The sequence below is a fragment of the Mesoplodon mirus genome, assembly GCF_964341445.2.
Source record: "Mesoplodon mirus genome assembly, chromosome: 2".
NCBI classification, from domain to species: domain Eukaryota; kingdom Metazoa; phylum Chordata; class Mammalia; order Artiodactyla; family Ziphiidae; genus Mesoplodon; species Mesoplodon mirus.
Window position 1 is genome coordinate 57,195,917 of NC_138977.1, and position 24,809 is coordinate 57,220,725.

Consider the following 24,809-nt stretch of genomic DNA (forward strand, 5'->3'; position numbering starts at 1 on the left):
CTCAACCACTGGACCGCCAGAGAAGTCCCTCATTTTTTAAAATGGCTGCTTAGTATTCCATTATGTGGACCCTGTTATTTACATAACCATTATTTTCCTTCCTTTGACATTTAGATTATTCCCAGTTTTTTTGCTATAATAAATCAATCTGCAGTGAATTGTTATTACTAAATGTTTGTGGACATTCCTAATTATTTATAACTTAGGCTAAATTCCTGGAAGTCTGCATTTTTTTAAACACATCTACTTTATTGGGGAACAAGATTTTTTTGCCTGAAACAATAGTTTAATTCATATTAAGTCATTGAAGTATCAAAACATGTTGTCTTTGAGGTAAACAACAGTGTAAACCAATAAGCCATGGGTTCCCTTTTTTCCTCTCTGGCAAAAACAAAAATAAAACCAAAAACAAACCCAAAACAGATAAGAGAAATTGGCATGAATTGAGAATTTAAATTTGAGAAATTTATTTATTTATTTGTTTGTTTGTTTGTTTGTTTGTTTGCGGTACGCGGGCCTCTCACTGTTGTGGCCTCTCCCGTTGCGGAGCACAGGCTCCGGACGCGCAGGCTCAGCGGCTCCACAGCATGTGGGATCTTCCCGGACCGGGGCACGAACCCGTGTCCCCTGCATCAGCAGGCAGACTCTCAACCAGTGCGCCACCAGGGAAGCCCCGAGATATTTAATTTTTAAGAATTGCTTATAATATGGTTTTCTTGAAATATTTATAACTATAGTCATTAAAGACATTTATAGGAAAAGGGAGGGGAGATAACATTTGGACATCAACTATGTGCCATAATTGGATTAGGATTAGGGAGACAGAGATGAACAAGATGTTGTTGCTACCTATAGGAAGCTTACAATTTAGCTTAGTTTAGTTGAAGAGACCAACAAACAATAAACAAATTGAACTCAACAACAAAGCATAAACTCTTAATTCCACATCTCTTTGGCAGTTATGAAGAGTGATGGGCTGTGTGGGAAAGATTTATGGCGGACACATTTTTGAGACATCTCTTGATGTAATGGACAGGTGAGGGAGAGGAGGCAAGGTGGGAGAAGGGGAATGTCAAAAACAAAATGCCCAACCAGTAATGTGAGTTGGCTGAAGCAAGGCAGGTGTGTTGGATAAGGGACTAACATCGCTTACAGCTCCTAGGAAAGGAGCGCTGGTCAATATGAAAAATATTATAGTTGGCTTTTCCTTTCCATATGCTTACTCAAAAAAGAAACAAATTATACAAGAAAATATTGGTCATTTTAGTTGTATAGAAGAGTTTTTCATGGAACTTATTGTTTCTGCCTAGAATATACTTGATATTGGATCTGAGAACAGATGTTCAGAGAATATGAACTTCTGAGAAAGCAGCTGTCAAATAATTGAGTTGCTATTGGGAATCCTTTAAAATGTAAAGAGCACTTTAGATTTTTAAAGGTTAACTTATTTGATAAGTTAGTTCCTGTTAGTAAATGTACTGCTTCAAAGTAACAAATGAAGGTATTATGCCTTGGTTAGAAATCCAGGCCCTTTTTGAAGGCAATAATTCTGTTATTTTTAATATCTTTAGGACACAGAGTCTGGCATCTAATAACTCAGTCATTTTGGATGGACTAAAAAGAAGACAGAATTTTCTGCAGAATTTTGAAGGCACAAAGAGCAGTCAAACACTCACGTCCAATTCCTTACTACAACTAACTCCAGTCATAAATGTTTAATTCTTTTTTTTTTAAGATTCTTTTTTTGATGCGGACCATTTTTAAAGTGTTTTATTGAATTTGTTACAACAGTGCTTCTGTTGCATGTTTTGGTTTTTTGGCCTTGAGGCATGTGGGATCTTAGCTCCCTGAACAGGGATCTAACCCGTGCCCCCTGCATTGTAAGGTGAAGTCTTAACCAGTAGACCTCCAGGGAAGTCTCATAAATGTTTAATTCTTATTTTTCTTTTGGAAACTTTTTTTTTTGTAAAAATGTACAGCATTAATATAGAATGTTTTAATCAACTGGGTTTGTAAGAATTGTCTAAGGCCAAGCATATATGTTATTAACCTCATTACATATTTTGTTGTGGTTACTGGTTTTTTTCCTTTTTTGACATTGGCTTTTTTGAAGCTTATTTTACTATAAATTTATTGGGAATATATAGATTGTTTACAATAAAAAACATGGAATCATTGGTCTTCTTCCAATTAAATGTAATTTAACTTGAATCATCAGACGGACATTTATAAGTTTCTCAAATACATAGGAAGCTAATTTACTACCCAGTAGTGAATTTTTGTACCCACATCAATACCAAGTTCTTACGGTAAGTGGATCTCACCAGATTTCAACACAGAACCCCAGAAAATAGTGTCTTAGGGTTGCATAGATACATTGTTTGCAACTTAAGTCTTTTATCATCGGAAAAAAATTATATAGATGTGTTGGGTACTTTGCAACAAGAATTCCTTCTATCCAGTCATTGCTGCCAAGGATATCCTTTGTGAACAGCTGGAACATGAACAAATGTCTCCACACTATGATTGACTGACAATATCCAAAATACCCATGGCAGTAGACATATGGCTCAACTGTTTGGTTCCTCCCCACGTTTGAGGCTCTCTCTATAAAATGGCTTTGAGAAGTCAGGATGTTCTCAGATGGTGGAGATAGAAGGGAAGCAGAATGGTTGCAGGACAGCTGTGAGTGAAAGGGAGGTTCTGAATTAGAGGTTTAGAGGAAAGATGGAAGAAGGCTGATAGACAATTTTTCTACATTTGATCCACTTCTGTTCACGATAAGACCTCTGTAGCCTTGCCAGAATTTTTTCTGGCAGGACTTTTCAGACCAAGTAGTGGAATGGTCAGTTCTCTTGGGTTTGGGGAACATGGAGCAGTCAAAGGTGGTTTCAGCATGTTGGGTAGATGCTAATGCTGATTTCTGGTTGAGGGGATGTTTCTACTAAGAGGTTTCTAAGGATTATCAAAGCCTTAGAGCTCAAGGATGATTGAATAGAGAGAGAGTACCTCTTTCCAGCTCTCACCATCCAGATAACAGTGAAGGCCAGAATGAAGCTCAGCAGTGTGGAGAGCTGACTCCAGGCCCTGTGGGAGTACAGAGGAGGGGAGATCAGATGCGCTGCTCTGTTTCATTGTGGTTGCACCACTCACTTCTGACTGTTGGTTTTCAGTGGCTCTGACCAACCTACCGTGGCATTCCAAGATTACCTGTGGTTACAGGGGGCAAAGTACCAAGAAGGGTAATCTGGATAGAAAAGCCTTGTGGGGGAGGCATTGGTTTAGGGGGTCTTACAGCTTGGAATCAGCATCAGTGAGTGGAAGTTAGGAGAAAGAAGTTTCAGCTCAATATGAAGAACTTCCTATTAGACAAAACTATCTGAAGATGAAATAGGCAGCTTTGTAAACAGATGAACTTCCTGCTATTTAGAACATTCAAGCAGAGGCTTGGTGATCCCTTGATGGGTATGTTGCAGAGGTATTTCCAGTACTTTTCTTAAAAGGATGACTGAACTAGATGATTTTGAAGATTCCTTCCAACTGTAAGGTTCTGTGCTTATAAAACTCAGTGAAGGTTATATGTCAAATATATCCAATTTAAAAAAAAGGAAAAAAAAGATTCATTGAGGATCCTGTGAAATACTGAACTCACTCAAGATTCCCAAGTTGCTTCCAGTTCTTCATTTCTGCACCTATCCCTACCAGTCCTTGGAAAAATGGGTACCAGCAACTCTTCTATCTTTGATCTTGGACCTGGACAATTTTCTTAATAGAGTAAGGAATCCAAAGTCTTTTGTGACTCTATCCACCTCAAGGGACCAATGAAATCCATCTAATTTTGCCACCAGGTGCATTATGACACTCTCTAAATGTATTAAATGAAGCCTATTATGAAACCAATAAACCTCCCTTCTACAAAACACAACATATGACCACAGGTATTAAAGATGAGTGTGCATGTTATTAAACTGTTGTTTGGGAGATTATTCTCTACAATGGGTGACTTGAATTTTTTCCCACTATTTTTCTGTGTGGAAATTTTACTTATTCTCTTTCCCATTGCAGTCTGTTTGCTAAGAGAAAACTGTTCTCTTGAAACAGCATGGTGGCCTGAGCTTCGGAGTCAGATAAGTTTAAATCCCAATTCCAATCCTTGGTAGCTGTGTGATGGAGAAAGTTACCAAACTTCTCTAATTCATTTTTTCCATCTGTAAAGGATATCTACTTTATAGGATTGTTGTAAGATTTGAGGATAATCTATTGAAAGTGCCCAATGCAGGAGGCACCTAATATTGTTACAAACATATGTGTGTATATTTTTATATATTGATTCACAAAACTTGTCTAACACATGGCCTACTATACAGGTACCCTGTTTTTGCCAGGTTGTCTGGAATTCCTCCATTTAGAGAGTCCTTTAGGTTAAGATTATAGAAAAGTATCATTAATCAAAATCCAGATACGCCTGGGGGAGGTATTATGCTTTTGGCTAACAAGTTTTCAGTTAATACCTCATGCTATAAATAGGATAAAGTATGCAAAGCATGGGCTTATTGTGGCTACTCATAATGTGAGATCATGTTCATCCTCTTTCATCTGGGATCTCAGACCCCTAGGAATCCTCAGAATAGCTGGCTTCTGCGAACTATTTTCAATATTTCAAAAATCCTAACAGAAATTGTACATTCCCTTTGCTTAACTCCTTGCTACTAAAACATCAGTTTCTTTGCCAATGACTGAAATTACACCTGCTCAGTAATGCAACCCTGTCACATGCTGGTGTGACATTGTTAAGCTTCATTTGTATCTTATTCATATATTAGAAGAATGATCATGAATCAGTTATTATTAAATGCAATTTAGCAGACAGAATGTTTCAAAGTGTCAGAGCCATGAGGAAAAAACAGAAGAAAGAGCCGTAGCAGTGAAAAAATTTGGGATCGGGCTTCCCTGGTGGCGCAGTGGTTGAGAGTCCGCCTGCCGATGCAGGGGACATGGGTTCGTGCCCCGTTCCGGGAGGATCCCATATGCCGCAGAGAGGCTGGGCCCGTGAGCCATGGCCACTGAGCCTGTGCGTCCGGAGCCTGTGCTCTGCAATGGGAGAGGCCGCAACAGTGAGAGGCCCGCATACCGCAAAAAAAAAAAAAAAAAAAAATTGGGGATCAACTGTATTTTGAGAACCCATCCTACAGCCAGCCACCTGAGAAGTCTTTTAAGGAATGGGGAAGACAGACTAGTGCCTAAAGGGAGTGTGGAAGAGAGACATGAGAGTCACGAAACAAGAATAGCGAGGGGATATATCAAAAACAAACTCATGACTATCTTTCTGGCCTCTACAGATCTTTCTCTCACTTGAAATCTTAGACACATGTTCCATTTTTAGCAGTTGAGCAGGTTCTATTTCTTGGGGAATGGTGCCCTCTTCTGGAGTAACTGATGTGACTATTCCCTTCCACCACTTGATTGAAAGCATCTACAAAGTAATTGATTAGAGAAACAGACCTCCTCCCTCCATTTAAAAAGCTTTCCCAAATAATTTGAATTAGGAGCTAGATGCATACATCGGTATATATATGCTAAATATGTTCAAAGCTGTCTCCTCGCCAACACTGTCAAAACCTGGAGTTAAAAGTAGAAATATAAGTACCTCTGTACATCATCTCTGCTGTACTGTTATATCAGGGGATCCCCCCAATTTCCCCGAACTATCAGCAGGGAAGGCATTTTTGCCCCCCCACTTTACTAACAAAAAAACAGGTTTTTGAGTTTAGTTGGCCAAGGTCATGTGGCTAGCAATGGCAGAAACATCGTTCCTGGTCCCTCTTTCATTTTCTTCTTACTTCTTAGTACTCTCCTCACTCTCTGCCTCCAGTACCTCTTGATAGATTTATAGCTGACCCTTAAACTATTTCCATCTCATAACATTTAAAAATGATGGTTCATTTTCTCTTGTCACATAAGATTGACATGCAGAGGCAAAATAATGGTTCTTTTTACCTTCTACTCTCTATGGAATAAAAACTAAAATCTAGCCCTCTAGGTTTGAGAATGACCAGAGAGAGGCAAGTTTATAAAAAGTCATCTTGTTTTTATAGAGTTTAATGAGCCAAAGTGAAAGGCAAGGGAAATCTTTATAGAATGTTGCAACAGACCATCAGATGAGGCACCCCAGCTGTCAAATTTTGAGAAAGAAATTATATCAGTGGCTCTGGCAAGATATTTGAAAAACAAAGATGTTCTAATAAGATTACATTTTGAGTTACTTGTACATTTTAATTATTCATGCTAACCCTTCAGGTGCCCCCCATAAATTTTTTAAAAATAAATTTATTTATTTTTATTATTTTTGTCTGTGTTGGGTCTTCGTTGCTGTGCACGGGCTTTCTCTAGTTGCAGCAAGCAGGGGCTACTCTTAGTTGCGGTGCACAGGCTTCTCATTGCGGAGCACGGCCTTTAGGCACACGGGCTTCAGTAGTTGTGGCTCACGGGCTCTAGAGTGCAGGCTCAGTAGTTGTGGCGCATGGGCTTAGTTGCTCCGAGGCATGTGGGGTCTTCCCGGACCAGGGCTCAAACCCGTGTCCCCTGCATTGGCAGGTGGATTCTTAACCACTGTGCCACCAGGGACGCCCCCTCCCAATCAATTTCATCATCAGTATAAATCTCTTGAGACTTATAGGGACCAAATATGAAAAAAAGAATTATTCCCTCACCCCCATTCCCAAGTTTTCTAGTTAATGCCCACTGAGAACACATATGTAGTGGTACCCCAATTTTTTCAGCTAAGCCACAGTTTGGTCAAGTTACTTATGACTAGGTTTAATTTACACACAGTTGCCCTTTCCACCTGACATAGACAGCAGCCAGAGTTTTGTTTACATGAGTTTGGTGCTGAGAAAGGTAGGGTTTGTAGAGTGTCCAAAATCACAAAAGGTCATTTAAAAACACTAGTATACTTATTAGTCTCTTGCCTACAGCGTCTCCAACAGTCTAGTCCTTTCCTTTTTCGGACTTGCTGTATGACCTCCGACATAAAAATGAATGCCAAAAATAGCCTTGAGGAGCTAAAACTTCATCTGTGTTTGATTTTCAACCACAATATACTCACATCTATTCCCATTATTATCCCAATTTTATACCTGTGACATTCTTAGCCACACCCACTCCTGCTTCCATGCACATCATACCCTGTTGTAGGGCTACAAAGACTTCACAGTGGTAGAATTGGGAATGGGTGTGAGTGAGTGGGACAAAAAGGTTTTAGAGAAGACCAATCTAGAGATGCATAGCTATTCCCATAATCTAGGGAGAGAGATGCATTTTTTCACCATCAACACCTGAACACTCCATTTGTTCACAGTATTGAATCCATAAGGTAACGTTTAGATAAACATATAGCCCCTGACTTCAGGCCAATCCACACTTAATGCAGGAGGCCTGTAGCAATCACAGATTTATCATTTGTGGTTTCACCTATTCAGGACCAATCCCCAAACTCCAGGACTTGTAGCAATCTGAAATTTTGCTAAGACATAAGTTTGATGCTCAGGTTATAAGGCTGCTGTGCTAGACATTGTCAAGTGGTTTGTGAAGTGCCCCTGCTTCTACATCGCAATTTGGTTTCTTGTTCTCAAGAGTAGGTTGAAGAGATCATGAAGAGTTAAAAGGAAATGTCTCTGAAATGAAAGCCAATCAGCTAGCACCATTGATGTAAGAAAAGAAAGGTACATTCTCAGGAGTTAGTCCTTTGTATTATCAAAAGGTTTCCAGCTTTGTTCAAGGCTGTAATTCAGGGCCAGTTAATCCCCATAACTAATATCCTTTTATCCACTGCAAATACATAATCTGTCAAAGACATTTAGGCTTGTTTCTTCTCTAGGTTTCTCCAGGTTTTCCTAACATTATTCATTCTATGTTTCATAGGAACATCTTCCCCCCGAACACTTTGGTAAGCTCAAAGCTTTAAGGTTGGTGTGGCAGAGGAAGCATTGATCTCGGATTCAGGAGTTGCGCTTTCTAGTCCTGACTGTGTGCCACGAACTGTGTGGCTTCAGACAAGTAAATCCCTCTTTTAGGGGGTTTCCTCTAATGTCAAATGGGGAGGGTGGGAAGGCCCTAAACTAAACTAAGGACCAACTTCATGACTAAAACCTAAGACTTGAGGGAAGGCTGTCCGGGCCTAGTCTTCACCTCAAGCCCATCTAGCCCACTCCAGACCCCAAAACGCCCCTTCCCACCAACTCAGGGCCGCTGGCCTCGGGCGAAGCCGTTCGACGTTAACGCCTCACCCCGCAACGGGCGGGGCCGAGGCCCGCAGCTTCCGGCGTCGAAAGGCGACGCGGCGCTTGGCGCTCCCATCGCCCCGCCCCCCTCCCCCCCCCCCACAACGGGCAGGTTCTCCTGCCGGCCCGCCGGGCGCGCGGCCGCTGTCCGCCGCCGTTGAGGGGCTTCCTAGCCCCAGCAGTGAATGCTGGGAAGCCCCGAGGCATCTCCGCTGTGGTAAAGAGAAGTGTTCGGAGTGGGGGAGGGGGAGAGGGAGAGCGAGAGGGAGAAAAAAAATCCGAACATTTTATGCTAATCAGTTCGCGCTTCCTTTATGTAGATTTGTCAGGGTTTTACTCTAGAAGCCAATCATTTCAGAAGAAGGGTGAGCCAATCGAGACCCCTCGCATTCATTGGATGGGAGACTGAGTCGCAAGGAGAGAGTTTAAACGGAGAGTATCCGGGATTATTTTACCCCGCCGTGCGGTGCGTGTCCCGGAAGTGACGCACGGCCCTGGCCGGGAGGCTGCCCTGCCCCCGTTTCCTTTCACCCTGTCGTTACCCGTTGGTGGTTGTGGCCGCCGTGCCCAGAGGGAGGCGGCGGCAGCGGTGGCGGCGAATGATGCCTGGGAAACTCCTCTGGGGGGACATTATGGAGCTGGAGGCACCTTTGGAGGAGACCGAGAGCCAGAGGAAGGAGAGGCAAAAGGTGCGCTGAGGATGGGCCGCGCCTCCTTTTGGGCTGTGCCGGCTTGGGTGGGGAGGGGAGTCTACCTGATGGCCTGTCACAACCGGGCCGGAGCATCCGAGGGCCTCTCCTCGCGCCACCCTCGTCCCTGGGAGGTCGCTCCGGGACCATTACTACCTCCACACCCCTAACCTGGAGAAGGGCAGCACTGGGCTTGGGCCCGGCCCCCCGTGGTCCCCGTCCTTCCTGTCGGCGCCTACGAGATGGGCAGACTCAAGTTCTCATCGCGGAATCTGTTCTTTCTGTCCTCTTCTTAAGCAGCGAGGCCTGTCATTTGGTTCTCGTTGGCCGTCTTAGAAGATGATTAAGAAAAACGATCGCCTTGAATATGTGTAACTTCTCCGTCATTCTGTCCTGTATTCGAGAATCTTGGGGAAAGCGATCTTAGATTTACAAACCTCGATAACGGGTCAGTAGAGGATTGAGGAAAAGTGTCACAGCCAAAATTGCCAGGATTTGGCTGTGATGGAGATCGCGTGGGTTGTATTAGTAATAGCCTTTTATGTTAGTGTTTTCATTCAATTCACAAATGTTTATGGAGCCTAATTTATGCCAGACTCTTTGCTGGGCACCAGGAAGGTCCTTGCCCTCAAGGAACCTGTTAGAAGAGTTGTAGAGAGTTCCTGCCCCATCCCTCAAAAGAAGAAATAGACCTAGAGAAAAGAAAACAGAGCTTGGAGGGTAAGGAAGCAGTGTTTGAAGGCTGACATTTGACAGAAGAATGAAAATATTCTCTGTTGTCCCAGAGAGCAGAACCTACTCTTCTGACCTTATCACCAAGGTAAACTTGCTATTCCAGCCAAGCAGTTATTATTTTTTATTGTGGTAAAATACACATACTATAAAATTTACCATTTTAAAGTATACATTTTTGTAGCATTAAGTACACTCACATTGGTCTGCAGACATCATATTCATTCATCCCCAGAACTTTTCATTCTTCCAGACTGAAGCTCTGTGCCCATTAAACACCAACTCCTCGGTTGCCCTCTCTCCCCAGCCCCTGGCAACTACCATTCTCCTTTCTGTCTCTATGAATTTGACTGCTGTAGATAACTCATGTAAGTGGAATCACCAAGCAGTTATTTTTAATTTTTGCTCCTTCTAAAATACTTGTCCCTCCTTCTGCATCCATAGTCTATCCATCTGTGAAGGTTTAGTTTATGTCTTTTATAACCACTCCAGTGTACACATAAAGTAATCTCATTCCCCCTTGAAGTCTTGTTCGAGTGCTATCTTTATCATTTGATTGGCATTTATTATGCCCTTCCTTGTAAAGTTAGCTTATTCTTCCTGAGTATATCTTTCCCAAGTATTTCCCACAGATCCTTGAGGGAAATGACCATATCTTTGTCCATGCTTGCATTTCACTATATCCTTGTGAATTAGTGGCTTTCACGTTGTAGTTTCTCCAGAGGTACTTGTTGATTTTCCTTTAATTATGAAAGATAACTAAAGATTTGGAAACAGATTGGAGTACCAGCTAATAGAAATAGAGCATTCAAATAGTGGTCTGGCATCCAGATGAAGGTAACTGGTTTTGGATGTGTTAAGATATGGAGCTGGGCTTTAGGTTCTCAGAACTGGAGTGCAGGTTAGGAAGGAAGCCTGGAAGTGTATGTTGAAGCCATGAAAATGCTATGAAAGTGTACATAGAGAACAGAGACTTAAGGAGCATCCACAGAAGGAGAAGGGAGAGGAGACATTGAAGAAGACAGAGGTAACAGGGTAAGGAGGGAATATAGTGTGTTGTGGAAGCCAAGAAGATGGAGAGTGTCGAGCACTGTGGATCTGATGTGGAACAATGTATTTCATCACCTTGGGTTATTGCTGGGCTTGAACCTAGAGGTCTCATTTTACCTTGCTTCATCTCCCTGAAGTGCAGGGCCCAGGAGCAATTCAAGCCCTGAGGCTTGCTCTATAAATAATCTTGTTTTTCTATAGAAGAATCTATTGGTTTGGGGAGATGTGGGATAGTTCAGTTAACTAAAGATCAAATGATGTAACATATAACTGTATAACTTATATTAATGTAAAACTCTAATGTTTACAAAGCATTTTCAAGTATGTTATTCAGTTTTCATAGCAACTCTTATTTCATGGATGAGAAAATTGTATGTGAAAGTATTCTGTAGAAACTGTGTAAATCATGGTGAAAATTTTGGTGCTGGTCGTTTTTACCAAGACTAGTCACTACCATCTAATTTATTTTGAACATTTCCATCTAATTTATTTTGAACATCTGACCAAGTAATTTTGAAGTGCTAAATTTCCAAATCATTTCTTGCTGTCTGCAAATATTAAAACAAAAGTTGGCATTTCAAAACTAAAGTTGCAGAAAGCCACCCCCTCCCCCCTTTTTAAAGTTCTATTAACTAAATTTTTAAAACTTTAAAAAATTTTCTGGGATTACTAATATAGTTATCCTTCCATAGGAGTATAACAATTGGGCTTTTCTTTAACCTTTTTATCAAAGTTCAGGGAGGAAGCATGATGTGAAAAGAGCATGGGTTTTCAAGTCAAACAGAGCTTGATTTCTAGCACTTTCACTTGCAAGAAATCCCATATGTAGGTCTTTGGCAAGTTACTTATCTCTAAGAACTTGTTTCCTCATCTGTAAAATGGCAAAGGTGATACAGGTTTGGTATCCCTTATCCAAAATACTTGGGGCTAGATATGTTGTCGAATTCAAAATTCTGGGGCTTTTAATAGGGTAACACCCTAGTAGGGTTTGGGGCCCCGAACCTATAATCAAACACCTTAATGTTAAATGTGAATATTCATACTAAGTGGAATAAATAAAGATTACAGTTAGTCTCACATTAGTTGAAGTCAAATTTTGCCACGAAATGAGTTCAGGTCAGGTAAGGTTTTGTCTCCAAATAAGTTTCAAAAAAACTTTCGGTTTTCAGAGCTTTGTGGATATCGGAATTTCGGATAAGGGATTATGGACCTGTACTTCCCTTATAGGGTTGTTATGAAGATTTAAACAAGATAAGCCGAAAACATATTACACAATGCTGGGTAGGTACTCAGTAAAATATTAATTTTTTTCTTGGAGATAGAAGTTTTTGCTTGTTTTTTAATTTATAAATCTTGAGTTCTCATTCTTTTACTGAAAAGAAGCTATTTCAGTTTCCCTTAAATGTTATAATGAGATTAGAGAGGGACTAGAGGCCAGGTCTTAACAGTGCAAGATTTGGGATGAGAAAGAAAGCAATAGGTAAAGCTTAGTCTTGGCATTAGCAACCAGTCTGGATTTCTACCAGGTACCTTTTCAAGATTACCGTAGATTGAGCTTTGCTGGTTGGGGGAGTCATACTCTATAACTTCTCTTGAGTCTTAAAAGCAAAGCAAACCTTGTGACCCTCTTGTCACTGCTTCTTTGTTTTTCCACAGAGTGATAGAAGGAAGTCAAGGCACCATTATGACTCAGATGAGAAATCAGAAACAAGAGAAAATGGTGTTGCAGATGACCTGGATGCTCCCAAACCCAAAAAAGCTAAAATGAAAGAGAAACTAAATGGTGACCCTGAGGAGGGATGTAATAGACTTTCAGATGAATTTTCTAAATCTCGTAAGTCAAGAAGAAAAGATCTGTCAAATGGAGATATTGATGAATATGAAAAAAAATCAAAGCGAGTGTCATCCTTAGATAGTTCTACTCATAAATCAAGTGATAATAAACTAGAAGAGGTATGGATACTTTTTGTTTTGCATTTGACATTATCCTTGAAATACAGGATAATTTGATTCTTTCAGACTAATTAGAATTGATTCTGCAATATTTCCTGCTTAGTGTCCAATACTCTCAGTTGGACTGGGGAGTCTATACAGCTGAAACCTGAGCCTTTTCCCCTTTGTCTCTTGTTTCTTTCATTATATTGCCTTTTTCTTGGTGAAGAGATTGGTGCAGGGGGGACTTGGTCAAGTTTACACCTTACCTGTACATTTGGGTTCCTAAATAGATTTTCCAGATTGCTTATTGATGGTCACCTACTTGCATTTCTTACGGTTATTTCAGTCCTCATCATTACTCATGAATTAAGTTCTGACCTTCTGAAACGGGGTACATAAGGGCCTCTTGACTTTGTATATTTTGCCTTCTGTTTCTTGTACTTCTGTAACAATAGCAACTTACAATGATTTTTAGGTCTTACTGTAACTCAGTCTTAAAGCTGTTTGCTTTTTTAAAACAGAAATGAAACATATAAAAATGATCTGAAGAAATTTGTTCTCCTGGGTATTAATTTTTTGGGAGGTATAGAAAACATGCTTAGTATAGAATCTTCATTCCTGGACTCATTACTTTTGCCAGTATCTGTTAGAGTAGGTATATTCTTGCACAGAATTTACTCAGTTTGTTCTTGCACTTTTCCTCTAGCAGAGTTCATAGGTTTATCTGGGCATTACAAATTGTCATTAAATTACTCAACTCTTAAGCAAAAAACAACTTTGATATCCTTAATAACTCATGGTATTTAATAATCTTTACATTTAACAAATCTGATAGTTGCTGTTAATTTAAATACATTTGAGCTTAATTTAATGTGTAATCTTTGGGGAGCTTTGAGAAAAAATGGTGAATTCTTGCTTTACAATATGGTGTTATTTTACTTGTGAGTTTGCTATTTGTCAGGAAGCGTATATGTTAGAGAGTTGTTCTAAATAAGGCCCTACAAATCTGTATTGCTGAGCAGCAGAGTGTACTTCTTGCTCTGTTGGGATTTTGCCTGCTATAGTGCTCTGTATTGTAATAAGCTTAACTGTTTATTATTTTGTTTAGATTATGTTAGGATTCAGGAGTTCTACTTCTAGGAATTTATCCTCCTAAGGATATTATCACGAGGTGTGCAGAGGTGTATGAATCAGTATCTTATCACAGTGATGTTGGTAGTAGCGAAAAATTTAAACATCCTAAATGTGTGATAGTAGGCAATTGGTTTGATAAAATATGCTGTAGCTATGTAATAGAATGCATTGGTCTTAAAGGGCATAGATATGTTAGAAAGGTATTCAGTCTATCTTATTAAATGAAAAAAAATGATTACAAAATAGTATATACATGATTTTATTTCATTTAAAAATGTATATGTGCATAGAGGAGTGTGTGTTTCAAATGTGTCTTTAGCTGATTGGATTGTAGATAATTTTACAATTTCTTTTAATATGTGGTTTCTAAAATTTCTGCAATGAAAATGTGTACTTTTCTAATAAAATTTTTTTCTTTTAATCTTAAAAAGATAACATTGAGGTTTGCTTAAATGGATTAAATTTGAATTTGATGTTATGTCTTTTATCTGGTTCTTAGTTTGAAACTTGTTATGGTGTGTGGTTTTGGAACTACCTTCTTTAAACAACCAGTAATAAAGTTTTTAAGTAGATATATTGTCTTTGTTCTATATATGAATTGACTAGTACACAAAGTTTTCAATAGATGTTAAATGACAATGTCATGCTAACCTCTATATATGTTTGAGAAATTTTCAAGCTTACAGGAACTTTTCCTTGTATTAGTGACCTAAAAAATGCTTTTTAGATTCATAGAACAACTTATTTAACTTTTAGTTTTAGAAACAATTTACTTTCCTCATTGCTTAGCTTCTTTTGGGGCGGGTTTATAGGCTTGTGTTAATCTTAATAATTAATATTATCTATATCTGTGAATATGATTTAGATTATTGAATACCTCTTTCGTAATACCTTCAGTCAAGTGGAATTATATATATATATATATATATATATATATATATATATATATATTTTTTTTTTTTTTTTATTGCGGTACGCGGGCCTCTCACTGTTGTGGCCTCTCCCGTTGCGGAGCACAGGCTCCGGACGCGCAGGCTCAGCGGCCATGGCTCACGGGCCCAGCCGCTCTGCGGCATGCGGGATCCTCCCGGACCGGGACACGAACCCATGTCCCCTGCATCGGCAGGCGGACTCCCAACCACTGTGCCACCAGGGAAGCCCCTGGAATTATATTTTGATCTATATAGTAAATGTATTTCTAAAGAGTTTTATATGTGAATTAATCATTTTTAAATGTATTATGGGAAAGTGTATTAAGTAAGCTTGTTATTTAAAGAGATCCTTTTGAAATTAAAAGAATTTCCCACTAATTTATCTTGTAAGTTAATCTATACAGTTTTTGCGAATACTAACTAAAGCTGGTTTGTTAGCTCATTTAGTAGAACTAAAAGCAGTAAATGAATGAAAGATTCTAAATACCTGGTCGGATATGAACTATATCAGCGAGGTCTTTGATTTCATTTTGACAGACCCTAACACGTGAACAGAAAGAAGGAGCCTTCTCCAATTTCCCTATTTCTGAAGAGACTATAAAGCTTCTGAAAGGTACAATGAATTTTAATGGATATGTAATTGAAAATCTAAAACTAGATTTTAGAAAACTCTTGTGCCTTTTCTGACCCAAAGGAGAATATACAAAGCATAGAGAAATAGCTTTTTTAATTGCAGTTATTTCTACATCATTTTTTTGGTATTCGGTTCGGTTTTTAACTTTAAAGAATTATATGTATTTGTCAAAAGTTCAGGCCAATTTTTTTTAAAATAAATTTATTTATTTTTGGCTGTGTTGGGTCTTCGTTGATGCGTGCGGGTGTGCCGGCCTCTCACTGCGGTGGCTTCTTTTGTTGCAGAGCATGGGCTCTAGATGCGTGGGCTTCAGTGGTTGTGACTTGTGGGCTCTAGAGCGCAGGCTCAGTAGTTGTGGTGCACAGGCTTAGTTGCTCTGCGGCATGTGGGATCTTCCCGGACCAGGGCTCGAACCCGTGTCCCCTGCATTGGCAGGCAGATTCTTAACCACTGCGCCCTCAGACCAATTTTTAAATAATTCCTCTTTGGGGTAGGAATAACTGTAAATGTTGTTAGGTGATGTATCTTTAGGCACACATTGATGAATCAGGAATGTTATTTTCAAATAAATGTAGTTTTTCCTATTGCTGGTCTTAAGTAAATATTTCAATGAAATCTCATTTTACAGGTCGAGGGGTAACATATCTCTTTCCTATTCAAGTTAAGACTTTTGGTCCTGTATATGAAGGAAAAGATTTAATTGCTCAAGCGCGGACAGGAACAGGAAAGACATTCTCTTTTGCCATCCCCTTGATTGAAAGACTCCAAAGAAATCAAGAGACAATTAAAAAAAGCCGCTCACCAAAGGTAACCATTATAGGGAGTAAAAGGTTTAAACATTACTCTGATGGAAAGAGAAAGAAAGAGTATACTGGTCTTGGGAATGCCCTGGTGGTCCAGTGGTTAGGACTCGGCGCTTTCACTGCCGTGGCCCGGGTTCAATCTCCAAGCAGAGATTGAATCTGGGAACTAAGATCCTGCAGGCTGCACAGCGTGACCAAAACAAACAAACAAACAAACAAACCACAATATACTGGTCTTAAGTTCAAGTACCCCAAAGACAGAAAAGTTAGTCAGTCCTGGGGCATAAAGTAAAACTTCGGGTCCTAAAGCAAAAATTTGATTTTTAAGATAAATCGCAAGTAAAGCTAAAGTGAGTTATTGCATATGAATGTAATGTGTATGGATCCATAGTTGTCTTTGATAACTGTATATTATGAAGCCAGCATATCTAATTTTAGGAATATTTACAGTTAGTATATTTAGTGACCTTTTTCTTCTCTTTTTTCAGTTCTGACCTTTGCTTCTAAACAGTGATTTTGCTGAAGTGGTATTTATTTATTTGGTCATTCAGTAAATAATATTTATTTTACTGGTTGACTTTAAGAGTATTATAGAAATGATACTGCTATTCCCTGTGTTGTTGGAGTACTGGAGATCTGTCTTAATTTATCAGTAGTAAAGAACAGAGAGGACCTAGTGAAATTTTAGCCTAAAATTTGACCCTTTTAGAACCTGTGTTCACTTTCAGGTTCATAAACGTGAAGAAGAAAAAAAATCAGTATTGGGACTTCCCTGGCAGTCCAGTGGTTAAGACTCCACACTTCCACTGCAGCGGGCACGGGTTCCATCCCTGGTTGTGGAACTAAGATCCCGCATGCCGTGCAGCATGGCCAAGAAAAAGAAAGAATCAGTATCAAAATTTGAACAGATATGTGGCTAAAAGTAATTTGTTCTTTGAGACTCCTAAATATTATTACAGTGTGAAAGTAAATTCACATATATGAATATAATTAAATAATAGTGGTCTTGGAGCAGGACAAATCTTTTTTTAGAGAGTTCTGTTTCTTAGGTGAAATTAGGAAGTCTGAAAGTAATAGAAATAGGACACAGTCCCAACACTGCCTTTAAAAAGCTTTTATGCTAGAAGGATATTACTGGAGATTCCAGCTCCACCACTTCTAGCTACTTGATCTTGGGCAAGACTCAACTTCTCTAAGACTCATATTCCTCATTTGTAAAACTGGGAAAATAATGCCACCTCATTGGGTTTTTGTGAGGATCAAATTAAGTAATTTGTGTAAAGCACTTTTGTTTGCAGAATTATAATCAGCATTGTATGTAGAAAGTTTATGGCTACTTTTTGTTAAATCTGTACTTTCTAAATATCAAAAAAAGAGAAACAGAGGTAAACCAATTTTTGTATAACCTGTTTGAAACATGAGTTTTATTTGCTTAATAAGGGGCTTTGCCCCTTTTTCAGTAAGTCTCTTGGGATCCTGTGTAGAAGAAGCTGCTCTCATTAAATACCAAACAGTTAAGTCCATTCTCTGGTACTAGCTACAAATTCGGTTTCATATTCTACTTAACAAATAAATTGAAATATTTCTTTTTAAAAAATGGCACATATTGGGCATTCATTCACTCATTCAACAAATATTTTTTATTTTTATTTATTTATTTATTTATTTATTTATTTGCGGTACGCGGGCCTCTCACTGCTGTGGCCTCTCCCGCCGCGGAGCACAGGCTCCGGACACGCAGACCCAGCGGCCATGGCTCACAAGCCCAACCGCTCCACGGCATGTGGGATCCTCTCAGACCGGGGCACGAACCCGTGTTCCCTGCATCGGCAGGCAGACTCTCAACCACTGCGCCACCAGGGAAGCCCTCAACAAATATTTTTTGAGTATCTGTTCTGTGCCAGGCACTGTTTGAAGTTCAGGGAATATATTGAATAGTATGACATAAATAATAAATAGTACGGACATAAATCCCTGTCTTCATGGAGCTTACATTTTAGTGGGTGAAACAGACAATGAGCAAATCAGTAGAATATAAATATTTTATATGGTGTAAGTGCTAAGGAGAAACAGTTAAGCACGGTTGGGAGGATATGAAAAGAGGGTTAGGAACCTCACTGAGAAAGTGACTTTTGAAAGGAGACCTTAAGGAAGTAAGGGAGGATATAATAAACATAAGCTGTTCTTGTTGTTATTTGTGCTCTGTCTTTAAATACTATGACATTAATAATGAGATTCCTAGTTTTAAATGCACCTTAAAAAATAGTCTTCTCAGTTTGAACTTACAGGTCTACAGAAACTTACCTTTTTGTTTTTTAAACCTTTTGCTCAGGTACTTGTTCTGGCTCCTACAAGGGAACTGGCAAACCAAGTAGCCAAAGACTTCAAAGATATAACTAGGAAACTCAGTGTGGCGTGTTTTTATGGTGGAACATCATATCAAAGCCAAAGTGAGTAAATATGTATGATGGCAGCACAAAGATCTATTTGCTACTCAAATCTAAAATCTGCATTTGAATTTTTACATATTATTGATATTTCTTCTCCTCTCACAGTTAATCATATTCGAAATGGTATTGACATCTTGGTTGGGACCCCTGGTCGTATCAAAGATCATCTGCAGAGCGGCCGATTAGATCTTTCTAAACTGCGCCACGTTGTGCTTGATGAAGTGGATCAAATGTTAGATTTAGGTTTTGCTGAACAAGTTGAAGATATTATCCACGAATCCTACAAAACTGGTATATCCTAATTCAAAATAAGCACATTAGCAATTCTTATCTAAAAGCTTATGAATTTTTTATTTTATGACTTTTAATACATTGTCCCCAGTGTTCTAACAAAACTAAAGGTATTTGGTATCTGTTTTCTTCCTGAACAAGAAAGTACAATAGCCTACTTTAACCATTTTCTTAGCTTTCTTTGCTTTCTTCCATGTATTATTTTATAGTAAGTAGTTTTACTAACTCATTTTACTGATTTCTTTGCTCATTGTTACTTCTTAAATTCTCATCTTCCTTCTAGGTTCAGTTTTCTTCATATTGATATTTTCCCTCAGTTTTGAAAGTTGAAAGTTTTGATAATTGCAGTAAAGTTTATATGTTCAAAATTCACCCCAAGTTTTGAATTTTTCATTATTTCTTTGAAGTTTGGGGGGATTTTTAAGAGCTGACTACATTGTGGGGTATTAAGAAATTAAGAAAGCATTTGAATTCTTTTTGTTTATTTAAGATTCTGAAGACAATCCTCAGACTTTACTTTTTTCTGCAACTTGCCCACAGTGGGTATACAAAGTTGCAAAAAAATACATGAAATCCAGATATGAACAGGTTGACCTTGTTGGGAAAATGACTCAAAAGGCTGCAACTACTGTGGAAGTAAGTAGCTTTCCAGTGTGATAGATTTTAGCTTTTAGTTGATATTTTGAAATTTGTTGAAGCTAAACTTATGTTTTGAGTACCAGTTCAGGCCAAATATCTCTTTTTTGCCCTTAGTCAATAAGATACCTATGTATTTCTATAGTCTGAGACTCAAGAGCAGAGTAAAATAAATAGGGGGAAGAAAGTTTGTGAACAGGCAAGTCCTAACAGGAGATATACAGGCATCCACAGAGACAGACTTAAAGTATATAGAATGTGAAAAACGAAGTAATTCATGCCAGTTTGCTGGTGTTGGGATAATTTGTTAAAGCTTAGGTGGAAAAAAGATCCTCATTTCATACCATATACCAAAAATATTCCCAAAGATTTAAAAAAATTAAGCCATAAAATAATTTACAGCAGATTGTAGGTCAACAGTTATTTGATTTGAGGAAAGGGAAGGCTTTTCTAAACATAAAGACAGAAGAAGGCACCATAAAGGAAAAGGTTTATAATTTTGACTCCATGAAAATTTAAACCTATAGTATTTTTTTTAAAAAAAGAATTAAAGGTAATATTTGCATTATTTTGACAGGTATGTACCATATATGTCACTTTTACATTTGAAAGATGTACATATATGTGTATGTAAATAAAAATAGTCCAGGTGAACAAGAGTATAATCTATAAATACAATGTAATGATGAAAAAGAATGAATTTGACTGATAAAAGCAGATTATAAAATGATAAGTACCGAATCATACTATTTTAAAAAATACACAAATAATCCTAAATGGATATTTTAGGTATTTATGTACAAAGTTAGGTGGGAAGGATAAACATTAAACTAATAATAATGATTACTTCTGGGAAAGAGGACTTTTATAGTATGGGATGGTCAAAGGAAGCTTTGTATATTTTGTAATGGCTGAAAGTTTTACATTAAGAACATAAAGTGTATCAGTGAAGAAAAGTTTATTAATGGGACTTCCCTGGTAGTCCGGTGGGTAAGACTGTGCACTCCCAACGCAGGGGGCTTGGGTTCGACCCCTGGTCGGGGAACTAGATCCCGCGTGCATGCAGCAGCTAGGAGCCTGCATGCTGCAATGAAGATCCCGCATGCCGCAACTAAGACCTAGTGCAGCCAAAATAAATTAAAAAAAGAAAAGAGAAAAGTTTATTAAGGACACTTTCAAACATGTACAAAAGTTGAATAGTACAAAGGATCTGATGTACCAATCACCAGGCTTTAACACTGATCTTTTCTATACCCCCATACATTCTTTAATCCCTACATTTGAAGCAGTCCAGTCATCATTTCATTTTTGTATAATTATATATATTTTTAAAAGAATAAGGGCTCTTTAAAAACAAAAAACCACAAAGTTACCATCATAGTAAAAAAAAAACCAATTTTTTAATATCTTTAAATATCTAGTGTTCACATTACCCTATTTGCCTTTTTTTTGTAAATAGGTTGTTTGAATATGGATTCAAGTAAGATCCTTATATTGCTACTAATTTATATGTCTTAAAGTCTTTTTTAATCCATGTGTTGAACGTTTATTCACCATCTTTTTTTTTAATTGAAATATAGTTGACATACACTATTTTGTAGTTTCAGGTGTACTGCATAGTGATTTGATATTTGCATATATTGTGAAATGATCACCACAATAAATCTAATAACCATCTGTTCCCATACAAAGTTGTTGCAATATTTTTGACCGTATTCCTTATGCTGTATATTGCATCCCCGTGGCGTATTTTATAACTAGAAGTTTGTACCTGTCAATCCCCTTTACCTGTTTTGGGTCCCCACCTCCCCCGCCTGCACTTTGGCAACCACCATTTTGTGCTCTGTATCTGTGTGTCTGTTTATTTTGTTTTGTTTTGTTTTTTAGGATTCCACATATAAATGAGATCATACAGTATTTGTCTCTCTGTCTGACTTACTTTCTAGATTCATCCAGGTAGTTGAAAATGGTATGGTTTCGTTTTCTTATTGATGGCTGAGTAATATTCCATTATATGGATACCCCACATCTTCTTTATCCATTCCTCTGTTAAATCCTTTAAAATACAGGTTCCTCTGTCCCTTTCTTTCTTGGTAATTTTTTTTTTTTTTTTTTTTTTTTTTTTGGTGGTACGCGGGCCTCTCACTGTTGTGGCCTTTCCCGTTATGGAGCACAGGCTCCGGACGCGCAGGCTCAGCAGCCATGGCGCACGGGCCCAGCCGCTCCGCGGCATGTGGGATCTTCCCGGACTGGGGCACGAACCCCTGTCCCCCACATCGGCAGGCGGACTCTCAACCACTGCGCCACCAGGGAAGCCCCTCTTTGCAATTCTTTATTGAAAAGAACTGATCATTTGTCTTACAAGTTTCCCATAGTCTCAATTTTGCTGATTTGCATCCCTGTGGTGTTAGTTAACATGTTCCTCTGCTTTCATTTTCCTGTGAGTTGATGGTAGATTGTGAGGCTTGATCAGGTTCAGGATCTTTTTTATTTATTTATTTATTTATTTTTTGCGGTACGCGGGCCTCTCACTGTTGTGGCCTCTCCCACTGCGGAGCACAGGCTCTGGACGCGCAGGCTCAGCAGCCATGGCTCACGGGCCCAGCCGCTCCGCGGCTTGTGAGATCTTCCCGGACCGGGGCATGAACTCGTGTCCCCTGCACCGGCAGGCGGACTCTCAACCACTGCGCCACCAGCGAAGCCCAGGATCTTTTTTATTTTTATTTTTGAGAGGTAGGGAGGAAGAAGCAAGACTTTGACATACCTGGTACAAATGATTCTTAGTTTCTTCTTTGTGCTTATCTCTTTTTTCCATGTGTTATGTAATTAATTGTTTTAAACAATGTTATTGAGATATAATATGTTAAAATGCACAGACTTAAAATGTTACAGTATATTTTTTCCTCAACATTTTATCATGAAGGTTTCAAACAGGCTGAAAAGTTGAGAGAATTTTACAGTGAACACGCATATACCCACCAGCTAGATTCTGCCATTAATATTTTGCTATATTTGCTTTATTGCATATCTACTCATCCCTATATCCATCTTATTTTTTTATTTATTTCAGATTGCAGAAATCAGTATAATTTCCCATAAGTATTTTAGTTTGCAATATCTTTAGCTAGAGTTCAATATTTATAATTTTTTTATTGAAGTAAAGTTCACATAACTAAAATTAACCACTTTGAAGTGTACCATTCAGTGTCATTTAGTACATTCATAGTGTTATACAACCATTGCTTCTATCTACTTCCAAAACGCTTCATTACCCGAAAAGGAAATCCTGTAACTATTAAGCATTTACACCTTATTCCCCGCTTCTCCTAGCTCCTGGCAACCATCAATCTGCTTTCTGTCTTGATGGATTTACCTCTTCTGGTTATTTCATATAAATGTAATCATTACAACATGTGGCTTTTTTGTGTCGGGCTTCTTTCGTGTAGCATAATGTTTTCAAGGTTCATCCACCTAATATTTACAGTTTTTGAGATAAGATTTACATACAACAGAATGCAAAATTTTAAGTGTACATTTGCTTCGTTTTGACAAATTCATACATGTGTGTAACCCAAACCCCTACCAAAACAAAGAATATTACCATGATCACAGAAAGTTCCCCCGTGCCTCTGCCCAGTCCCCGTTCAGAGGCAACTACTGTTCTGCTTTTTTTCCATCATAGATTATAGATTAGTTTTGCCTGTTTTAGAGCTTCAGACAAATGGAATCATATTGTGTATACTCTTTCTGTAAGGCTTCATTCACCCAGCATATGTTTTGAGATTCATCCGTATTGTTGCATGGATCAGTAGTTGGTTCCTTTTTTTTTTTTTTTTTTTTTTTGTGGTACGCGGGCCTCTCACTGTTGCGCCCTGTCCCGTTGCGGAGCACAGGCTCCGGACACGCAGGCTCAGCAGCCATGGCTCACGGGCCCAGCCGCTCTGCGGCATGTGGGATCCTCCCAGACCAGGGTACGAACCTGTGTCCCCTGCATCGGCAGGCGGACTCTTAACCACTGTGCCACCAGGGAAGCCCTAGTTGGTTCTTTTTAATCAGTGAACAGTGTTCCACTATATAAGTACACTACAATTTGCTTATCCTTTCACCTACTGATTGCTGTTTTCAAATGGGGTTGGGGAGAATCGTTGTCTTATTGTCTTCCAGGAAGGCCAATTCTTGAACAAATAGAAAAAAAAATGTACAAGAGAAATCTTTTTCAATAATTTTAATGAAGCAGATATTTGATATTTTCTTTCTTCAAAGCATCTGGCCATCCAGTGCCATTGGTCTCAGAGGCCAGCAGTTATTGGAGATGTCCTTCAAGTCTACAGTGGGTCTGAAGGGAGGGCTATTATCTTCTGTGAGACCAAAAAGAATGTAACTGAAATGGCCATGAATCCACACATAAAACAGGTAAGTCTTTTTTCATGCTTTCTCTAATTGAGATTATAGGTATGAATCACTGAGCAAAAAAAAAATCATGTCCTTTGTGGACTAGGTTTGATAGTCATTCTTGGAATTGAGTCTCATTGAGAAAGAATTTATAGCCAGCCTCTCATGATCTGTTAAGTCAGGATAGAATTCTATCCGTTTTCATCAGAAATTTTCTTAAAACTTTGCAAATGTGACCTTGAAAATACAAAGAGTGAAACAAAATGAGTTTCTATGGGTAAGAGTGGGTAATATTTTAGAGTTGTGTATAAGAAGAATCACAAATATTTATTGAATGAATGGATCAGAACACTAAATCCATGTGTTTTCTTTCTGTTAACTTTTTATAGTAGAAAATTTCAAACTTATACAAGACATACACAGAAGTTGACAGTGTAATGATGTGTTCGTTTTCCAGCTGCAAAAATTATCTTATTTCATCCAAATGCCCACTCACTTCTTGCTCCTGAAATTATTCTGATGCAAACCTTAGATAACATGTTATTATGCCCATAAATATTTGGGTATGTATCTCTAATGGAAAAGGATTATTATTGTTTTTTTAAATTTATTCTTTTGGCTGCGCCACGTGGCATGTGGGATCTTGGTTCCCCAACCAGGGTTCGAACCCGTGCCCCCTGTAGTGGAAGCACAGGGTCTTAACCACTGGACTGCCAGGGAAGGCCAGGAAAGGGTTATTTTTTTAAAAACTCACAATACGAGCGTCCCTGGTGGCGCAATGGTTGGGAACCTGCCTGCCAGTGCAGGGTACAAGGGTTCAAGCCCTGGTTTGGGAAGATCCCACATGCCGCG

General features: G+C 38.8%; 2 protein-coding genes across 5 annotated transcripts in view; both read left to right on the top strand.

The window, feature by feature from the left end:
• Window positions 1-2,211, top strand: part of STOX1 (storkhead box 1) — a 51,208-nt gene extending 48,997 nt beyond the window's left edge. Inside the window, exon 4 of the mRNA XM_082630591.1 lies at window positions 1,572-2,211. Coding sequence (XP_082486717.1) covers window positions 1,572-1,719 — 148 coding nt within the window. The 3' untranslated portion in view covers window positions 1,720-2,211. The remainder of the gene's footprint in view (window positions 1-1,571) is intronic.
• A 6,182-nt stretch (window positions 2,212-8,393) lies between these two features.
• DDX50 (DExD-box helicase 50) overlaps window positions 8,394-24,809 on the top strand; it is a 33,013-nt gene continuing 16,597 nt past the window's right edge. For 2 of the 4 annotated variants that reach the window (XM_082630610.1, XM_082630611.1), the window contains exons 1-10: window positions 8,394-8,496; window positions 8,600-8,968; window positions 11,978-12,031; window positions 12,407-12,703; window positions 15,289-15,364; window positions 16,014-16,192; window positions 18,521-18,638; window positions 18,744-18,929; window positions 19,420-19,565; window positions 23,829-23,978. In XM_082630610.1, the coding sequence (XP_082486736.1) occupies window positions 8,879-8,968; window positions 11,978-12,031; window positions 12,407-12,703; window positions 15,289-15,364; window positions 16,014-16,192; window positions 18,521-18,638; window positions 18,744-18,929; window positions 19,420-19,565; window positions 23,829-23,978 (1,296 nt within the window). In that variant the 5' untranslated portion in view covers window positions 8,394-8,496; window positions 8,600-8,878. The remainder of the gene's footprint in view (window positions 8,497-8,599; window positions 8,969-11,977; window positions 12,032-12,406; window positions 12,704-15,288; window positions 15,365-16,013; window positions 16,193-18,520; window positions 18,639-18,743; window positions 18,930-19,419; window positions 19,566-23,828; window positions 23,979-24,809) is intronic. The other 2 variants (XM_082630608.1, XM_082630609.1) reach the window with 2 other exon arrangements.